This window comes from Leptonychotes weddellii, chromosome 14 (assembly GCF_054177405.1).
Source record: "Leptonychotes weddellii isolate Sample4059 chromosome 14, ASM5417740v2, whole genome shotgun sequence".
NCBI classification, from domain to species: Eukaryota; Metazoa; Chordata; class Mammalia; order Carnivora; family Phocidae; genus Leptonychotes; species Leptonychotes weddellii.
The window spans coordinates 6,296,535-6,309,235 of record NC_138382.1 but is presented as its reverse complement, the minus strand read 5'-3'; the positions used below and the strand labels follow the sequence as shown (position 1 = coordinate 6,309,235).

Below are 12,701 nucleotides of genomic sequence, written 5' to 3'. Positions count from 1 at the left end.
AAGAGTAATTAGGAATTTCTCTGGATCTAATCATCAATCCCTAGTACTATGTAAGCATTAATAACATCGTGGCTGATACCAAAAATTAGTCCTGAGGAGGACTGCTGCTGATAACACTGGAATAACGTGAAATGTGCTTGTTGGCTCATTCTCCTTGTGAGTATGTCACAACTTTCTCAGTGAAGACTATTACGCGCTGATTTACAATCAATCTTATTTGTCTTCCCTGAGATTTCAAGGGGGAAGTTGTGACACATGCTTAAATTCTAAGCAATTTCTAGACTTAACTACTTCAGTATTTCACAACTTTACCTATGCTGATGTGACTACATTTCCTGGGGGGGGGGTGTTTATTGTCTCTACAATTGCCTTTAAAAAAAAAATAACCTTTAAACATTTAGCTTAAACCCCCAGAAATGACATCAGTCGTGGCTGTAACCCGTAAGACTCTTCTGGAAAGTACCATTGCACAATCATGGGGTGGCTGGGTGATAGACATTGTGCTCTGGTGAGCGCTGTGAATTGAGTAAGACTGTTGAATCACAGACCTGTCCCTCTGAAACAAATAATCCCGAGTCTTGTCTCGGGAAAAGAGCGAGCCCTTATGCCAGGAGTGCTGCTCTAACACGAGAAACAAACCTGGAAAAGTCTTGTGCTCTGGACAACGTGGAATGCAAATAACAGGCTCTTTGGGAAAACCTGGGATGGGGACAGACCACTCAAAATCTACGAAACCTTCTAACTCTAGCAGTACCAACATAAGAGGGAATCTGGGCAGCCAGTTCTATGTGGCTAGAGGCTCCTTGGTAGTTTGGAAATGCACACAAGTGTCGGCTGGAAATGTTGGTTTGCAGGAACTGAGGCAAAAGGTGCTAGAACCAGCTTGTGGGAAAGACCGCGATCTGCCCGTAGCTGAGGGCCATGCAAGGCCAGGAATGCACCTCTCTGGGAGAGGGGCCCTTAGGGTACTGCTCATTCCCAGCTGTATTAAAGAGGGTTGAAGGGGCTCCTGCCTGCGTAGCAGCTAGGCTGAAGGCTTTTTTCATTTCCTTCTCTTGCTATTCCAGCTCCTCTCGCCTATAAAGGACTGCGGGTGAATGAACACAATTCCCCATTATTCTGACCTCATTCCTCTACTTACAGTAGCATCTGAGTGAACTAGACTGTTGTTCAGTCACTGTTTGGGTGTGGGTGTGGTACGGGTGTAGTCCAACATAGTCCCAGCAGTTAGGATGCAACGTTCCCACCTCTCCAATTCCGTTCCCTACAACAATGTCATAGCCTACTTTCCTAAAATACCAGGCTGGCTTCACCGTTCAGTGGGATTATACTTAGCATGGTCCCAAGTCCCTCTAGGAGCTGGACTTGCTGGTTCCCAGCCTCCTCTATTTATCTTCAAAACCCTATTCAAGGGTCATCTCTAGAAACGCTTCTATGACACCTTCTTCTGAATAAACGAGGTACCTCTTGATAGCGTTATTATTATTATTATTATTATTATTATTGCATGTATCACTGCATTGATTAAATGACATTCATAACTGCCTGGCACCTAGTGGGTGACCAATAAACGCTTGCTGAATTGAACTTGGCCTCTCCTTGATGGGTCCAGAAGCAGGAAGGTTGTGAAAATGCTGTTTTAGGAATTCCCATGGCATTCTAACAGCCTGGAATGAATAGGGCATTTAAAAAGAAATTATCCATTAGTACCATAACAAAATGTACAAATATCAACTCTCAGGCAACTAATCCAGGCAAAATTCTAAAGCTTGCCCGGGCAAGAGAAATGGTCCTAAAGAGAAAGAAAAGACTGAAGAACAAGCTTACATGATTGGAAAGAGTTGTTCCTATGTTTACAGCTAAAATAAAAGACTAAAATGTACTTAGACGTTGCCTTGGAGATGCCACCCAAACAGAGACCCATAAATGCTATCCACATTCAAACATTAAAGGAAATGACACCTCATCCACCTTACTAATGAAGGCAACATAAATGGATGAAGTCGATGCACAATCAACAAAACTGAGCTCTAGTCCTGGGTCACTCGCTAGGTGAGGGACTCAAAAAAGCAGCACTGTTAATCTTTTCAAAGTGTGCCTTTTACAAAACACTCATTAATATTGTAATAATGTATGGCAACAGATGGTGACTATAGTTAGCGCTGGGAGCACTGAGGAAAGTACAGAATTGTCAAATCACCATGCTATACACCTGAAACTAACATAACATTGTCAAGCATACTTCGAGGGTAAATAAATAAACACACACACACAGAGCACACAAAGTCTAAGCGCTCTTATTGATTAATACGGCATGAGCAGAGCTCAGTGGGACGTCTTTTTCTTCCTCACCTGGAAGACCAAAGCCCTTTGAATTCTAACTTCCGTGGCTCCGTGTAAAGCAACAGCATCTACATACAAGTATATTTCCCCATGGAAAAATGTAAATACATATTTACTTTGGTGTGCCTTTGACTCAGAAACACATAGATGAAGAACGTGGCTTGGAAATGTGGACCTCTTGTTAAGGATGCCTGTGCACTTTGCTAAGAAGGCGGCAGTGCCTAGACATTTTGTATTCTTCTCTGTCTCAGCTCCCATCTCTAAAAATATACTGATGACATTTTTCTCTGACCTCTACCTACCGCAGGGAATAGAGGATAGGGGTGACAGCGCTCATTAAAGCCACGAACTTCTTCAAAGACAGAACACTCCTTTCATTGTGGCTATCATGTTAGCAACCCCGCCAGAGTTCTCAGGGTTTTAAAAATCTAGTTTTATTAGGGTTGAGGTTCCCTGTGACTAAGATGCTGTATGACGCCACCCAGCATACTAGTCCAACCAAAGCTGCTAATAATTGCAACTCATTTAGAAGGTCTCTGTGCCTCTCTTTGCTCCCAGCACTGTATCACCCACTTGAAAAATATTAGCTCAATTTGCTCTTTATCCTAAGGAGCAGTTGACGAGAAGTGTTCGTGCCTAGCAAGTTCCAGGAAAACAGTTTCAGACAAAATGCTGGGAGGATGAGGTAAGGCTGCATCTGGATCCCTACTTCTTCATTCTTAGCAGTGGCCCAGCGGTTAAAGCATGGACACTCCCTCTGTGCCCATCACAGCAACCACTTGCCCATCTTCTAGAACAAAGTTATGGTTTCCCAATTTGCATAACGACATCCCGATCTCTTCCAGAAAGGCTTGTCATATGTATTTATTTTTAGGCTGCTGCTAGCAGTTTCTCATTGGCCATGGGAATTTTTAACAATTGAAGTAAAAGTTACAGAAAAAAAAAACCCAACTCAACGGATTCAAGTTGACAATATATTCATTATTCAACTAAAAAAGAGAAATATGGGAGAGGAGCCTTTTGCCGGGAAGCAGGACGAAATGATAGGGTAGGTCTCATTTTCTGTGTAGTCTTGTTTCATTTTACATTTGTTGAATGAGAGAGTGTCAATCATTTATTCAGTAAATATTTACTAAATGCCTACTTTGCCCCAAGAATTATGTGTGCCCTAAGGCTAGAAACATCCCCATTCTCAAAGAGTCCAATAAAGAAAAGGGAGGGAGAAGAAGGAGAAGCATTATATTAAGTTCCCAAGCTGTGCCACGTGCTTTTCTTGTGGACTCTTCGTAACCACTGGTGAGAGAAGGTAGCTGAGACCCCCCCAGAAATTGTTCAGAGACACAGTTGAGTGGATTGGTATTTGTAATCGAATTGGGCTAATTCCAGAATCTCTTTTAAAATGTCTTCAGAAAGCAGAAAAAAAAAGAAAAGAAATTATCCATTATCCCTACCGTCATGATTTAAAAGCAAAACAAAGCAAAACTGTTAATGCTTTAGAAAATTTCCTTCCATTTTTTTTGGTGTACGTGTAGGTTAATTTTTGAATTTTTACAATATGTTTCACAGTTGTCATCAAAGTGTTATATGGCCTTTCATTGGAACTATGACATGATTGCCTGAAATACTCCATTATTTTTTATAGCACCGGGGAGAGAAATCATTGCCAGTCATGTGATGCCACTGACTGACACATGTCCAGATCTCGGCAACGTTAAAATGTGAAGGGTAAAAATGGTGTGTTGTAGGATCAGTGACCTCTTCTGTATTCCAGAAAGCCCACACTCGTCTACCTCCTCCCTGCCGGTAAGGGTGGCTTCCTGGCACAGGGGACCTGGATCTCCCCCACATGAGAGAAGCCCCTCTCCTGGGTCGGGAGGGCTCTCTCGGCAGGAAGAGCGCTCTCTTTGTCTTTCTCACACATGCATTGCTTTGCATACAGTAGGTACTCAAGAAATATTTCTTGGTTGAATAAATACATAACTAAAGCTTAAGAAGAAGGTTACCAACAGAAGAGAGTAACCATTACCATAGGCCCAAACAGTGGTGGGAGCCCACATTTCGTCGGGGAATGAGGGTTTGTGTGATTGCACTCAGGAAGAGAGGAGAAGAGATGGGTGGAACTTGGGAGTTGGAGCCAGTGGCCTGGGCTTCTCAAGGTGTTTCCCTTCCCATAGCCCACTACTCTGTCCACATGGACTCCTCTTTGGCTGTCCAGACCCCTACTCTGATGCCCTCACCCACACCTACCTCCACAGCACTGCCTGATTCTGCCATCTTGGGAAGTCACTCACACTTATTCACACTCAGCTGGCATACTGATTAAGATTTATTTGGGGACACCACCCATTAACATCAAGTAATAACTCACGTGGAGCAAACTCAGGAATCAGCAAGAGGCAGACAGGGGAGAGTTCTGTTTTTCAGAAGGAGCTGAAAATCTCCTTTAAATGGACAGGATCCCCTTTGCCCCCAGGAAGTAAAAGGCTACATATAGTCTGAGTCCACGCAATTTGACAACTCAACTCAACTTTCTATGGATGTTCACAAAGCTACCTGCCTGAGTCGGCAAAATCAGTGAAAATAAAGAAAAGAAATTCAGCCAAACTTAGTTCTCCATGGATGTTCTGGGTTCAACGCCAGATCTTCACATTTTGAACACCATCATGATTTCTCTGGCCTTCCTTTCCTCCTTTTCTTTCTCTCTGCACTTACCAAGTACCTTAGCATGTAGAGAACTGTGCTAAGTTCTCCAAGAAAAAGAACAACGGGTCAGAAAATTCTGACCTCAGAATGAAGCTTACACATTAATAGAAAGGCAAGTGTTCCTCACAAAGGAGTAACTTAACAAGGTAGAGAGAGAGCGACAGTGCTATCTGAGAGACACAGGGGACATGCAGTCAGAGACTAGAGCCAGGAGAGATGCAACCCAGCTAGGACACCAGGGAAGGCTCCAGAGAGGAGGTGTCATTTCACCTGGGCCTTGAAGGATGGAGAGGTTCTGGGAATAGGGGACCTGGGGAGGGGGAGGTATGCCTGGGCAAAAACCCTCCTGTTGCTCCCTTTTAGGTGACTGTTTATTACTTAGGAGACAAGATGCTGTTGTGAGGGCCTCTCTATGAGGTGTTAAATCACTGGTCAGTAAATGGATCATCATCTTGCGCTGACCATTCTGGGGCGTCATGAGTTATACCAGCTTAGGGCCAACACCAGGAAAATGCTATGAGATTTCATGCTGATGAGGTGTGACATCTTAGAGCAAAGTCCTAAAAGCCAAAGCCTGGCGTGTGACCGAACGAGAGGGACCCAGCGCTGGTCATGAACGCACTTGTCTGACAGCAACAACACAGTATCACTTTCCGAGACTCAAGGGGTGGTCGGCTCCCCACTTACCATGGACGTGGATCCCATTTGGTTGAAAGGAAGAGTTTGTTTCGGGCTGGTAAGACTTCAGGTGTGGCCCACCCACTGGCTGCTGGGTGTGGGGAGGCTGCGTTCTCGGCATTACTGAAGAAGGAGCTGGAACTCTCCGGGGGCTGATGTGGTGAGGAGACGGGGCAGAAGGTGCAAACCTGGGAAGACGAGCATGAGAGGAGGCGTGAAGGACATGAAAAAGCGGGAGCAGACACAAACTCTTCAAAGCCAAATTCCGATTTCCACACTGGCTGGATAAGAGCATACAAAAAGCCCTCAAAAGAAATTGGTGAACACCTTTTCTCCCATTTTTAACCACTGACTTCTCAGCTGAGATACTGAGGGGATAAAAGAAGTCAACAAAGGGAAAATGTAGTCACAGTTTGGGTTTGTCAAGCCTCTTAAAATGCATTTCAAATACTCTGGGTTTGGTGAAATTCAAAGCACATCTTTTGCCAGTCCCCCTTTTCTGCTAATTTTTAAATTCGTCTGCATTTTAGGGGAAATTTGATCCTTATGTTTCTGATTCATTTACACTTAGCTCATAAACATTTTGTTCTGAGAGACATATCTGAGGTCCAAGAAGTGTTACAAGTCTCTATTATAAGCCTCTCTCATCCTGTTCTCTTTAAACAATACATTTTCTTTTGCCAAGAATGAGTGAATTTAAACCTCAAAGATCAAGTGTGGTTTGAGACCCAGAACCTATCTGCATGGGTTCTGTGCTCGGCAAAGAATGCTTGCTGCTCAGGGCACAACCATAACGCCATGTGGGACATTTTTGCGGTCACATGTGCTAATCACAGTGAAGCCATTGCTAGTTTCTGAGGAGGGACAAATACAAGGTGACCTGGTCAACGAATCTGAGACACAAGCCTGACAACTATCCACCAGTCTTCTAATCGTAAGGGGACATTGGCAGGGTCCAACTCCCTGGGTTTGAAGTGACTTTCAAGGTGCACTTGGCAGAGCAGTGTTCAAGTTTACCAGCGTCCACAGACCACCAAAGTGACCCTCGATGCCGGGTCACTAGGGGGCTGGCACAGGGAACCCATCAGTGCTGTGAGATGAAGTGACAAAGTAACTGGGGAGCAAAGTGTATCAGCAATGAATTGTTTCATGTCCCCAGAAAGGCCCATGATGTTGAAAGCTTTCAGTTGGCTATTCCTTATGCCGAGTGAAAAGACAGGCTTTGTTGGACGCTAACATGGAGCCGTGGCCGGCGGCATCTGCGGCTTACTGCACAAGAACGAGTCCCCTCCCTTTGCTGGGCTTTTGTGTGGGGCCATAGAGGGTAAGAAGGGAAACTGAACCAGTCAAGTTTATAAAGCAATTTGCACCGTTCTGAATCAGAATATTTAATAGGGCAGAGCTTCTACACTTGTGCCAGGAAGGAACCATGGGATGAAAAAAAAAAAGTATGGAATTTACACCCCTAGACGATTCCTAAATGCATTCTGTCCTACGAGGGCTGTGGAGGAAGGGGATGCGGGAACTGAGGAGGAGGAGGACGTGGGGAAGAGAAGTCTCCAGAGGAGGCCAAAACAAACTGGCTGCGTTAGGATGCCTATTTTCACTTTGCTGCAGGAGAACAGTAACTGAGTACCCTGGGCCAGGTCAATATATATTTTCCAAGTGTATCATCTTAATTGGAATTTGCCTGGAAGATGAGCTGAACGGCCTTGAGAGAACACATCGCAGATGAACCCTGTCACTGCCCTGAGGACATCGAGTAAAAACCGTGCCAGGATTCCTCATATGGAGGCTATTTTCTTGGGGAACACGTCCTTAATGCGTCTGGCAACCCTCTTGGAGGTCACGGGAGGGAGCTGAGGAATTGTGGGATTGCAGGCTTTAGGGCTCAAAGGAGGCCACACGACCACCCCTGCCCCCGGGGCCCTGGGGGCAGGAGACCCCCGGGGAGAGTGGGGGGGTCCTGGAATTGGAAGACAACCTTTGTCACTGGCACTGCAAGCAGCAAGATCCGGTGACTTGCTTCCTGACTGTATTTCTTCATCTGGGAGTAAAAGACGCAGCGCACTCTCGATGGTTTTCCGGTCTTTTCTCTGGTACTTCTGCCACTCTTCCTTTCCGTTGAGGGCTGAGAGGGCCGGAGGTGTGTGGATGGGGCAAGTCACAGTATGTGTAAATCTGACCTGATATTTTCGGCTTGATGGAGGAGAGGGATTCCATTTCACAATCCCCTGCCCCTCTGCCCCGGGCCAGTGAGTCTGCCTCAGAAACAAGGGTCTGATGAACAAAGATAGAAAAGGTAGATGGGAGGGCGCCTGGGTGGCTCAGATGGTTAAGCGTCTGCCTTCGGCTTGGGTCGTGATCCCAGAGTCCTGGGATCGAGTCCCGCATCGGGCTCCCTGCTACGCGGGAAGTCTGCTTCTCCCTCTGCCTCTCTCTCTCTCTGTCTCTGTCTCTCATGAATAAATAAATAAAATCTTTAAAAAAAAAAAAAAGAAGTAAAGGTAGATGGGGAGGGGGAAGGAGACAAAGACCAGCAGCAATATAAAATCTTATCTCTGTAGTTTGGGGTGATCTGGTTATCGAGTGAACTATGATTATTAGCTATAAAGAAGGGAAGATTTCAACTAGCTAAAAGGACAGAATCCATTTAGGAGTCATCTAGAATGTAAATTCCATACAAGAGACTCTACACCTATATATGGATTATATAGCTACATAAAATTATTTATCTATGTATCTATCTAGAGAGTATATAATTATATGGTAGTTATAAATCATTCTTGTGTATTCACTCATGCAAATTCCAAACCCTGGCCATGCCCTCTTGGCTACCACATATTACATAACATAGTAACAGTGAGCAAAGGGAAAAAATGTGATGGTATCACATCAAGGTGTTAGCAATGATTATTTCAGAGCCCTGGGCTGGGGGAGTAAAATATACCTACTGATCCTTCGACTGACTCCACATTTTGCTTTTTGCTAATTCAGACTGGATTTTTCTCCATGTTATTCAAGTAAGTAAGATTATATGGTATGATGTTAATGCAATTTAAAAATATAGTGTGTCACTTCATATAAAGTATTAATAAAAACTTAAAAGTAAACTATTCTAGGTGAGATAAATGTACACCTAAAGAAGTCCTTGATTTGGAAAGGAAAGGACTGATACAAAAATGTTAACTTTTACACATATAGAGAAAAGATGAGAAGTGACAAGATGTGATTACAATTATCCACACGATTGCTAGGAACGAGGAAATAAAGAAGAATTCAGTGCTAAAAAGCCCAGCATAAGAAATGAGTGTATAAATGTGATTGATTTTCAAATACAGTACTTAGATTTAATTTTGTTACTGCTGAAACACGGTACATAGTATTTTATGGTAAAATCTCTCACACTCTTCTACTAATTTAAATTTAACTTCTATAAACCTGCTTCCATGTTAACCCACTCATAGTAGAGTAGAATTAGCAAATTAAAATCCGAGGTGGGGGGTAGGAGAGGAGTGCAGAAGTAGGGGCGTCCCTCTGTTAGAGGGAAGGCCCTGAGAGTATCCAGAAGTCACTGACCACTCGTAACAAGACTGATGCCAGAAACATTTTAGAAAAAGCCAAAAGGACTTGAGAAACTTGAGTGGTCTGAGGCCATGCACTCCAGAAGCAAGCAAAGAACCAAGAACACACACACTTAAGACAGAAGCTCATGAAGCCAAACATAAAATGTTCTTACTGTTACTGAGGGTAGGGTGTGGGGCCTTAGAACTCCATTTTCTTAGTGCCCTCACTGATTTTCCAACCTTGCTTTTTTAACACGCACACATACCAAAATGAATATGGTCTGAATATGCCGTCCAAAACAGAGGGTTTTTTTTAAATCCAAAGATAGTGAATTAAAAATTTTTGATGTTTAAATAAACAATTTTGGTGCTGAGTCAAAGTTGCAGTGATTTACAATTTTTCTCCCATGGAATATCTCATCCCCCATTATGTCAGGACAAGATGACATCACTCTGATTCACTCTGAGTTACAGCAGTGTCCAAGAGCCAGAAGACAGAACGTCTGAAATCTTTCTAGGTCCAACTCAGTCCCCCAGCTGCTGATCTGCAGTTCACATTTCACAGATTTCATTCAACATAGCTTTTGTTAATATAAATATGCACACAACAGACTAGAAATTAAAAAAAAAAAAAATCACTGCTTCCAGAAACACTTCACACAAAAGCAAAGCAGAGAACTGAGTCAACCATTAGTACTCTTTTAGTGGAGGAGTTTACATATAACCTCAGCGTGAGCCATTGCATGGTTCAGTGGTTTTTACCCCTCCCCACACCTCCTGCCAGAAAACCCAAAAAACACAAAAACAAAACAAAAACAAAATGGAGGGGAGGACAGATTTTAAAGGGCTCATAAAAACATCTTCTGGAAAAAAATAAACCTAAAAAGGCTTCTGTAAACATATATCTATACACACCCTAGAAAATGCCTATTATTTGGGGGGATTTAGTCCGTTAAGCTCCTTCCCCTCTGTCAACCCGCTTCCACCCTCGGCTCACACTGAGCTTTCCAACCTTGCAGTGAAGTGGGCCAGAAGCAAAGAGGTCATCTTTCCTGTAAATGAAGTACTCAGAAACAATCTTAGGTTGTTTCACAGAACGGTAGATCCCAATTGAGACACACAGAACTGATGAGGTTCATATACAGAAACTTTGCAAATGGCAGGAGGAGATGGATATCACTGAAGACTCACTGGGCTTAGAGTCTGGCTCTGTCCTTGCTAGCTGGCTAATCCTGAACAAATTCCCTGACTTCTCCCAGCCTCAATTTGAAGTATAAAATAAAGAGAATCTCAGCGCTTACTGGGGATCATAAAATCTGAGGTAACATATTCATTTATTCATTCAGGAGATAGTTATTGGCACTGACCCAGTGTGTGGCCCTATTCTAATCACCAGGGACAGAGCAACACATGAAAAATATCCCCGCTTCTGTGGAACTTCTATTTTGGGGAGGGGAGGAAGGCAATAAACAAAGTTAAGTAAGGAAACTATATACTGTACTGAGGAAATGAATACTATGGAGAAAAATTAAGAATGGAAGGTGAGGGCTGGGGGTGGATTATGAACCATTTTAAATTGGGAAGTCAGAAATCTCACAGTACTTTAGACAATGTCTGACACCTTCCAGATGATCCACACATGTTTATGGAATGATGGCTCTAAATGGAATGTACACTTAAGGTATCCCTGACATGAACACATACCCAGTGCTTGAGAGCTCTATAAGACTGTGGTTCCAGCACCGCATTTGAATTTCTACAGAGTTCTTAAAATAAAAAATCTTAGGACTCTTTTTTCTCTTGACTATTCAGATACAGAAACTAAGGCTCGAAGAAAGCAAGGCATTTGCCCATCTGGCTAATTTTCTAGTTCTAAGAGCAGATAGTCGTGGTCTTGTGTAAGAGTCTCATTTCTTGGCATTGGGTTTCCCCACAGAGTATCTGAGTTCACAAATTCATACAATCATATCATGTTCTAGCTGAAAGGCAATGGAGTAGCCTTATTTGGATGAGATAAAGTAGGCCCAGAGACATGAAATGATTTGCCCAGTTACATAGCTAGTTCTCCAGATATCACTTTATCCCAATAAGGTTAGATGCTCCCTAGAGGAGACACAAGGCAAGGTGGAGGGGTGGGGTGAGGGAGGACTCCTACAAGCATCTGAGATTTAGAACCTTCTCACCAGCTGGTGGGGATGGGCATATCAATAATCCACTGCCTTGAAGAAACCTGGCAACCAGTTTCCCAGTTTGCTTTGGTGAACTTGTTCGGTTCTGTACTAGAGGTCTTCGTGCCCAAGCTGGGCTTACACCTTTGGTTTTTTGTTTTTTTTTTTTTTTAACACCTTTGGTCTTTCCAGCTGGATAACTCCTTCCAAATAAAGCTCTGTCTCCTGTCTATAAGTTCAAGGTATTTCTATGTCAGCTAACAACTGTATTTCTTCAAATAATATTTGCTAATAGACCATGTTGCAGGTTAAGCACATGTCATAAATATATCTTACTTTTCTTCATTTGTGCTGTATATTCAAGCAGTTCTAGCAAGCAGCATGGGACTGTGTGGTTTAGCATTGTGTTGGGGGTTAATACTTTGAAAAAAGGGCTTTCTGTGATCAAGTAGATTAAATGTTGGTTGATATGTGCTTTGGACAGTTCTTTTCTCCCCTCTCTCTTCCACAGGGGTAATGGACCTCCCAAAGAAAGAAGAATGCATCAGAACAGCTCGTTTCATTGTATTCACACGAAAAATATTATTGATTTGCTGCTAGGGAGTAGAAATAATGGATACAAACTGGTCTATGGTGGATTTGGGGAGGCATTTTTTTATCCCCCAAAGAACTGTGGTGGTTTTTAAATTCATCTGTGAAAACTAATCAATAAAAAGTGGCTTTAGCCGTTGGCCAACTACAGAGGGGGAAAAAAGGAATCCTTTTCAAAACCTAAAAAAAAAAGCACAGTTTTAAGGATTTCACATCTGATTTAACATCTAAAAAAAACCCCCCAATGATAATACCCCACTTTGTATAGCCAGACAGCACTCCATTTTAGTAGACTTTAGTGGTCTTTATAACGATTTATGAATCACTTCATGAATTCCTGGCTGACTCATCTGGGTGACTATAGTATCTACTTATACTTCCCTTCTGTCTCACAAAAGAGACACTTGGACTCAGTTCAATCCAGATTTGTCCCCGAATGAATCACAGCACGTTACTGGGGGAACTGCAAATTGAATTCTGCTTCTGAGACAATCAAGACCAGCTTTCAGTAATGAAGAAACAGCCGCTGGGAAGTGTGGGTAATTGCAACACTGTCCATCTGGGCAGGACCGAAGCCCGCCAAGAGCTGTATGTCCGTCCGAGGATTCTGTTCCAAACTAGTCAAAGAGCTGAATCCATCTCCTGTGAGGGC

At 43.2% G+C, this 12,701-nt stretch overlaps 1 protein-coding gene across 6 annotated transcripts in view; it reads right to left on the bottom strand.

Annotated features, from left to right (window-relative positions):
* Positions 1-12,701, bottom strand: part of GLIS3 (GLIS family zinc finger 3) — a 445,030-nt gene that overhangs the window by 21,948 nt on the left and 410,381 nt on the right. For all 6 annotated transcript variants that reach the window (XM_081802770.1, XM_081802769.1, XM_081802771.1 and 3 more), the window contains one exon: positions 5,734-5,912. In XM_081802770.1, coding sequence (XP_081658896.1) covers positions 5,734-5,912 — 179 coding nt within the window. The remainder of the gene's footprint in view (positions 1-5,733; positions 5,913-12,701) is intronic.